Source organism: Montipora foliosa, chromosome 1, assembly GCF_036669935.1.
Source record: "Montipora foliosa isolate CH-2021 chromosome 1, ASM3666993v2, whole genome shotgun sequence".
NCBI classification, from domain to species: domain Eukaryota; kingdom Metazoa; phylum Cnidaria; class Anthozoa; order Scleractinia; family Acroporidae; genus Montipora; species Montipora foliosa.
Window position 1 is genome coordinate 68,460,069 of NC_090869.1, and position 7,500 is coordinate 68,467,568.

At 41.7% G+C, this 7,500-nt stretch overlaps 1 protein-coding gene across 1 annotated transcript in view; it reads left to right on the forward strand.

The window, feature by feature from the left end:
- The window catches only part of LOC138006583 (uncharacterized), a 24,196-nt gene that overhangs the window by 9,458 nt on the left and 7,238 nt on the right, over positions 1-7,500 (forward strand). The window contains exons 4-10 of the mRNA XM_068853006.1: positions 139-265; positions 909-1,087; positions 2,488-2,678; positions 3,060-3,084; positions 3,261-3,641; positions 6,751-6,918; positions 7,190-7,460. Coding sequence (XP_068709107.1) covers positions 139-265; positions 909-1,087; positions 2,488-2,678; positions 3,060-3,084; positions 3,261-3,641; positions 6,751-6,918; positions 7,190-7,460 — 1,342 coding nt within the window. The remainder of the gene's footprint in view (positions 1-138; positions 266-908; positions 1,088-2,487; positions 2,679-3,059; positions 3,085-3,260; positions 3,642-6,750; positions 6,919-7,189; positions 7,461-7,500) is intronic.

The window sequence follows — 7,500 nt, forward strand, 5'->3', positions numbered from 1 at the left end:
CTGTACGATCTCATAGTACTGTACGTTTTTTGGTCTGTATTCCAGTGAATTTTGCGGGTTTGTGTACATGGAGTGTTTGTTTGCCTTTTTTATCCACGCGAATTAGTATCATCAGTTGATTTATCACATTTTTGACAGTGAACCGCACAAGACACGTGGAAGTGTTGCGCAAGGCGATGGAAATCTGGCAAAACATTTCCTGCGTCAAGTTCATAGAGAGGACAACTCAGACACGATTTGCACGTGTCGTTTATGGTTCCAGAGGGTGAGTTGTATCGCATCGTTAAGTAGGAGTTCATCAGCCTCGTTCTCAGCCTCGTTCTGGGCTGAGCCAAGGTAGAGGTCCTGGGAACAAGGGTGGGAGTACATAGCACATGAAAAAGCGACGTCATTAGGAGAACGAGATCCGTAGCGGGGCTTTTATACATCCAATTATTAAGTACTATTAATGCCTGACAAACCAGGGATTACCTTAGAGTGGGCCGCCCCTTTAATTTATTTGATAAGCCCTCTGGTTCAATAGAACCACTGGCTGTCATTAAATAGGTGGCACTTTTGTCTAAGTTATTGTGAGATCTGCAGGATCATTTTGTTTGAACTAAGGTCAGTACTAGTTGTAAGGTTTAAAAGTGTGACCTTAAATCACATCACTTTCATTCTTGTGGACAATCCAATCAGATGCCGAAGATGGCTGTTTCTTGGAGACTGAGTGCATTGCGTGACACCCGAAGGAATACGAATGTATATTGAAAGTGAATCTTGATAGTAAATGCACTCAGCCTTGGATAAACTCGCACATCAACTAACTTGGATCGCTCTGGGAATCGAACCGTGAGGGGTTTAAACGTCCTATCCACTAACGTTATTGGTTTTCCTACTGATCTAATTGGCTCTTCATTTCGTTTTAGTTGTAATTCCAATATAGGTGCATTATGGACCAGGCCCTCAGAAGTATCTCTTGGATTTAATTGTGATCATGTTTCCGTAGCAACACACGAGCTTGGTCACTTACTGGGGTTTGGGCACGAGCAGAGCAGGCCTGATAGAGATGAATACATCGACATATTGTGGGAAAACGTCAGTCCAGGTATTTTAGAGTGAGTTTCAATGAGTGTCGTAAAACCAAAATCAAAGTAATTACTTTAGCCAATCAAAAAGGACGGAGACAATCCAGCAAACCAATCAAAACTTGAAGTAATTACGCGTAGCCGACACAAAGCGCGGGAAAATGTGCACGCGCGAGCCAAGATTGGTTTTGGTTTCACTTGTGATAGGTTCACAAAGAGGCGCGAGAACGTTGAACCAATCACTGAGTGAAGTAATGCAAAACCAAGGCAATTCACTAATTACTTTCGACACCCAATTAAAAACCGCTCTATATGTTGTAAATAAACTGTGATTTATGCATTTAGTACCCAGAGTTATCATGGACGCATTGTGTCTTCCAGCTCTTGTTGCTGAGGCTTTTTGGTATCAGGAACATTCCTACAGGGGTGGAATTCCCAGTGTTGTGGCTGTCTCTCTCTGACTTGTGTGGACTAGCTCTGATGGTTCAAATTTCTTAGCAAAGGTTGGGTCACTACAGGCCATCCTTCACCTTCACCTTCACCCGTCCCCTGGCGCCAAGATTGCGCATAGGGCCTCAGGCCATCCTATACACAACGAAAAAACATCAAGGAAACTTGCTCATAAGAATATCAAATACGTACAAAGGATCTGGTGCACTAGATGACCTCTCTAGGTGTAACCATAGATTGAGATAAAGGGGTAGGTGTGAAGGAAAACTCGAACACAGCTCATGAGGCCTACGCCAGTGTACTATAAGCGACGTCTTAAAGACCACCCAAGATGTTGCCGGACCGGAAGTTTAGAAATTATTCCATTTATTCCATTTTTATTTCATGAAGAAAAACATCTTATCGGCGATATTTCCATTTTCCGCTTAGGGAGGCTCGAAAGGGTTTCAACACTTACTTGGCAACGGGAAAGCCCAGCAAAAACACCCTATATTTTGGATTTAGTTGCTCATATCTCACAAACGAACTCGGTGACCCCCCTTTTGAATTGCTGAAAAGTGATAAGAAGGCCACGATGAAAGTTTAAAAAAAATTCTGTCCAGAGGATTCACAGCTACCTTAAAAAATCACGAAATTAAGGTGGCTCTGAATCCACTTGACAGAATTTTTTAAAACGTTGCAGAAAGAAATCATGCCCTTCTGATTACCGAGTTCGGTTTTGAGATATAAGCAACTAAAGACAAAATAAAGGGTGTTTTTACAGGGCTTGCCCGTTGCCACGGTGTTATATTACGTCGCAATAATGACTGTATCTTGTTCAGCAATAATTCGTGTTTCATTTGGCAATATCGCCAATACATGATACAACGTTGTGATGCCGATCCTTCTAATAAGAGCGTCACTTCAGGAAGCGTTGAAACTGGTTCGAGCCTCCTTAAACAGTATTAAGTTGTGTCTGTTTGTTTAACAGCTCACCATAGGATCTTCAGAAAGCAAAGTTTTTGGCTCTTTCACAGTTTTGGTACCCCGTATGACTACAGCTCCATAATGCACTACGGTTCTCACTATTTCTCCAAGAACGGAAAACCAACCATGGTATCACGTGATCCTAAGGTTAAATGGTTTGGAAACCGTTTTCCAAGCAGGCTGGACATAAAACAGGTTTGATTTGCATTCGTAGATTTCAATCGGTTAAGTTTATTACCTGTTATGTAAGTAACAGCTAACTATTTTGTAATTTTAAGTTAATTATTTGAAGAACTTGAAGTCGATGTACTTGTTCAAGACGCAAACTAAACAATGTCTGTCTGTTATTTTTTTTTCCGGGAAGGAGAGGAGGAGAGAAAGACAGTAGTTATGTGGACAGATTAAGATTTGTTAGTGAAGAAGGATTGGATGCCGCGTCGTGCATTTTTGCCATTTCAGTTCGACAAACTGTTTACTGGGTTTAATGCAGCTTAACTTAGGTCCTCGAGGTCTAAATTGCTTGTTGCGGCTCTAACTGAGGAAATAGAATTAATCTTTTTGCCTTTTAATTTTCAGGTGAACCTTATGTACTCCTGCACAGGTATCATATAAGATTCAAATTCATTACATGTATGTTCGTACTACTAATGAAACGTCAAGTTACACGTTTTTGTGGCGTCAAGAACAACCTTGGAATAACGTAAACTCTTTCTCCAGTGATGTCTAAAAGGATTGGCTAATTCAGAACTAATTTAAAGCTAATTTTTTTCTTTACAGAATTTCCAATTTTCCCAGATCACTTTTCTATCCTTTCTACCTCACCTCCATTTTACAACTGTATCAAAATAGACCAACCACGTGACCTACAGTGGGAAACCAAATTCCTGTGTTACAAGCCAGCCTTAAAGACGCTCACTATCATTTGGTCAAATGATGGACCAATCACAGGCCAGGATTGTATCAATACTGCCATGCCCTACGAACGTGGTGCTAGGTTTTGGGCAAACAGTTTTCTTTGCCTTCCTCGACAAAGTGTTTTGAGGCTGACGTGGTCAATTTCTCAGCCATTAAATGGACAGAAATGTTTGGTAATAAGAGAAGGAAAGTTGACAAGAAGACGTTACTTCCTCTGCGGGAAGATGAAGTACAAAAAGATAGGTAAAACCCGATATCTCATTTGTAGTGAAAGTCTGATTGATTTATTTGCCTACGAGAACAGATTTAAACTAGCCCCGTTTGTCCCTTTAGTAAGTGCACCTACTTATTAACTGCCTACCAGTTCTAAAAAGTGTATGGATGTATGTATGGGTTATTGACCAAGCGTGAGGTCAAGATGACTGGATATTAGCCAAGTTCTTTTTTTGCGTGTTTATGGACCGAGACGAAGTCGAGGTCCATAAACACGCAAAAAAAGAATGAGGCCAATATCCAGTCATCTTGACCGAACAATCTTGGTCAATAAAGGATTTATTATATGACTTAAAACACCAAAAAATGATCTTTGATCTTGCGGGACCAAGCGAGAAATCCCGAGCGGGCAGTATCGCTCCATCTTGCCCGCTCGGGTAGCCAATCAGAGCGCGCGATTTGGTTCATCTTGCCCGCTCACGGAGCTAGTCATATAATAAAGAAAATTATTACATAGGCAAACTGACCAGTATGAGATGATTAAGGATAATTCAGATAATTCTGATTGGTTCTCTGAGCGGTCCGAATTTTGCAATCCGGACCGCTAAGATGGACCGGTCACGAAGCAGCGTATTTAGTCTAGATAGGTTTCCAAACTGTTCCCATTTTCTGTTTCCATAGAAAGCAAACTACTAGAAATGTTTTTTATTTTGTCATGTCGGAGTTCCAGTACGAATTTTACTTTCCAGAACCTTTAACAGAAGCAGGCGTAGAGGCAAGTACCGAAAAAGAATCGGAAAAAGAAAGAAAACACTGACTAGGCCGACGAGTACCGCAAATATAATAAAAACCTTATTGAAGAAGTTTGTTCGTTCCGTAACGGGAAATTATTGGTCTCGTTCCTCTTTTGCAAGTTTATTATGATCCTGAATAACAGGCAAAAAAAGGAACTCGACCATTATTTTCCCAGTACGGGCCTCAAGCTGGTTCAATGGTCTATCCATCCGAATTTGTCCCCATTGCGATGAAAATTATTTGAAATCGATTATTAATTTTGTGTCCTGAGTCGTGGGTATTTCAAGACCAACGCCATGGACTCTTGCGACGCCCTAATTGGTCAGTTCGTTTGAGAGAGGATCGCGCGGTCATGTAAACAAAAGAGAAACTGAATAACCTTGAAAGGTGAGCCCTTTCAAATGATTATCTTAGGAGGAAAGGTAAGTAAGAAAATACAATTGCAGAGGGAGACCAAGAAGCCAACGCGAACAAGATATTCGGCAGGATTGAATAACAAGAGCTGGACCGCGTTAGATCGAGATTATTTTCAAAGAATTAGGGATCTTAAGGTGATTCCCTGGAAATAGAACTTGTCACAGATTTCCGATGAAACTTCACAAGCTGTTGTAACATGTCAAGGAGATGATAAAAATGTAATAAAAAAGGAGAGGGGGGGGGGGGGGGTCACAACGCTGACGAATCCCTCGAATGTCCCCTTTGACACTTTCCGCGCATCCCCAATGTTGAACATATTTAGCTCGATTTTGTTAATGTAATCCTTGATATATCGCAACGCTTGTTGTCATTCTATGGTTAATTCACGTACGCACCTGAATGCCTTTGTGAGACTTAAGACCCGTTTCAAACATCGAACTTTACATGTGCCGAATCTAATGCAAATTAGCGAAAACAATAGATTTTCCTCATTTGCATTAGGTTTGGCACATGTAAAGTTCGACGTTTGAAACAGGCCTCAGATTTAACTTTAGTGTGGGCTGTTCGACTCGTAATGGCTCCTTACGTTCAATTTTACGAAATTTCCAAAAAGCTGGCCATGCATCTTTGCTGATTTGCTTATTACTCCATGAAAACACCGGTCTAAGCAAAAATATGAAATTAAAAATGGAGTCATTTGCACTCGTTCAGGAGAAAATAGCCACTCCTTGACGAATTAAGCTTGGCGTCAATGAAAATCGCCTGCCAATGACGAAAGAAATTATGCGCGGTGGGGTTGCGCAATGCAAAACCAGGGAATCCCCCTTAGCAAGAACGACGACGACGAGGAGGGCTACGAGAACGCCACCTGAGAATAGGTTTAATAGCAAAAACGATACCAGGTGATCTGGTGACGTAACTCGGAGGACCGGGGAGAAAAATTTTAAAGCCATATCCCACAACCGCGCGCGGCCTTACTTTCGAATTCAACATGGCAGAAGCGAGGTTAGATCTCGTCGGGTCTACTTGAATGTTCATTCAGTAACAGGAAATGTGGTAGAAACGGAATGATCTGTTGAGTTTTGGCGATGGAAATACTGCAGGGAGTTTGGAAACAACACTGAAGGCCGCGCGCAGTTGTGGGATACGGCGTTAAATTTTTTCTTCCCAGTCATCCAAATTACGTCACCAGATCACCCGGTAGTTCTGCACGCCGTGCACGTACCTTTTACATTTTGATACGTTTCTTTGCCGTTCTCGTCTTGACAACGAAGTGAAATGATCAAATTCGAGGTCATGTGGAAGACTAGAGCACCTGACGATGAATTCCCAATTTTCTCTCCAAATATCAACACCGTTCTCACCAATTTTATTCTTGGAATGTGGACTCTCAATCTCCATGCCGAACGACTTGGAGTAAAGGCAAAAATTATTACAGCAACGGGAAATAATACTTTTAGACAACGTTCTCGAAGCCGTCGTTGTGGTAGTCCTTGCTTAAGATCCCTACTGTCAAATATGCGACGTCCAGGCCCGGGTGGGTTCTCCAAGCATGGTTAGTGCTAACCAGCGTTAAATACCATGGAAACCTATAGGTTTGGATACCTCTTAAGTAACCAACGGTTAGCGCTAACCAAGCTTCGAGCAACTGGCCCCAGTAGGATAAGCAGTTGAAATTATTGAGTTTCGATTCTCAGTGAATGGAGCCAATAAAAGTCTCAACAATTCAAGTGTTGTTAAGTCATGCAAAGGAAACTTATGTGCAGCTTAAACTACGCCAAAAACAGGTTGAAACGAGACTTCAACCTTGTCCCCAGGGTCTTCTCGGCTTTCAGCCGTGTTGAAAGCCGAGAAGACCCTGGGGACGAGGTTGATAAGCCTTTTTTTCTGCATTTGTATGGAAAATCTCTTTTAATTGCCGATACAGATGGTAACTGGTCAAAGTGGTCGCCATGGAGTGCATGTAGCCATAGGTGTGGAGGTGGATTCCAAATCAGACAACGCCTTTGTGACTCGCCAGCTCCCAAATATGGCGGAGCCACATGCAGAGGGAGTCAATATGAAACCATCGCTTGTAACAGTCATCTCTGTCCAGGTAAAGTTAATGGAACACCACGGGCCAAAATTATTGTTTCTTTGGTGGAAACTGTTTAATTTGTCATGACATGCGACGTGGCAGCACTTTCGCAGAGTTTGCTCCTTATTTTGGGCCTGCATATATTAGCTGGATTCAAAAAAAAAAAAAAAAAAAAAAAACAAGCGACAGGAATATTTCAAATAGTACGCATTGAATGCAATGTTATTTGTACTTGTTCCAAGTGGTGGCTGAGAAAAAAATTAAGGCAAGTTTTTTTTTTTACTTGCAGATTTTCCTTCATGGCCGAACGATTTCAAGTTTTTATTCGTAGGATTTACTCCCCGACGAAAAAAGTGTATTTCTATATATGAACGGCACCAATACTCTGCTTGGGCACGGGCCAAACTCTGTTGGCCAAATAAGAAGAAATTTATTGACCTTCGATGGTCTGATAACAGAAAATTAACGGGAATGCGCTGCACGAGGATTACAGAAAGAAGTGGTCGTCAAAGTTATTGGTGGAGGGACAATTACCTCTGCGTCAAGAATGCTCCTTACAAGTGAGTATGTGTTGACGTTAAGTGCTGCGGTTGCAGGGGG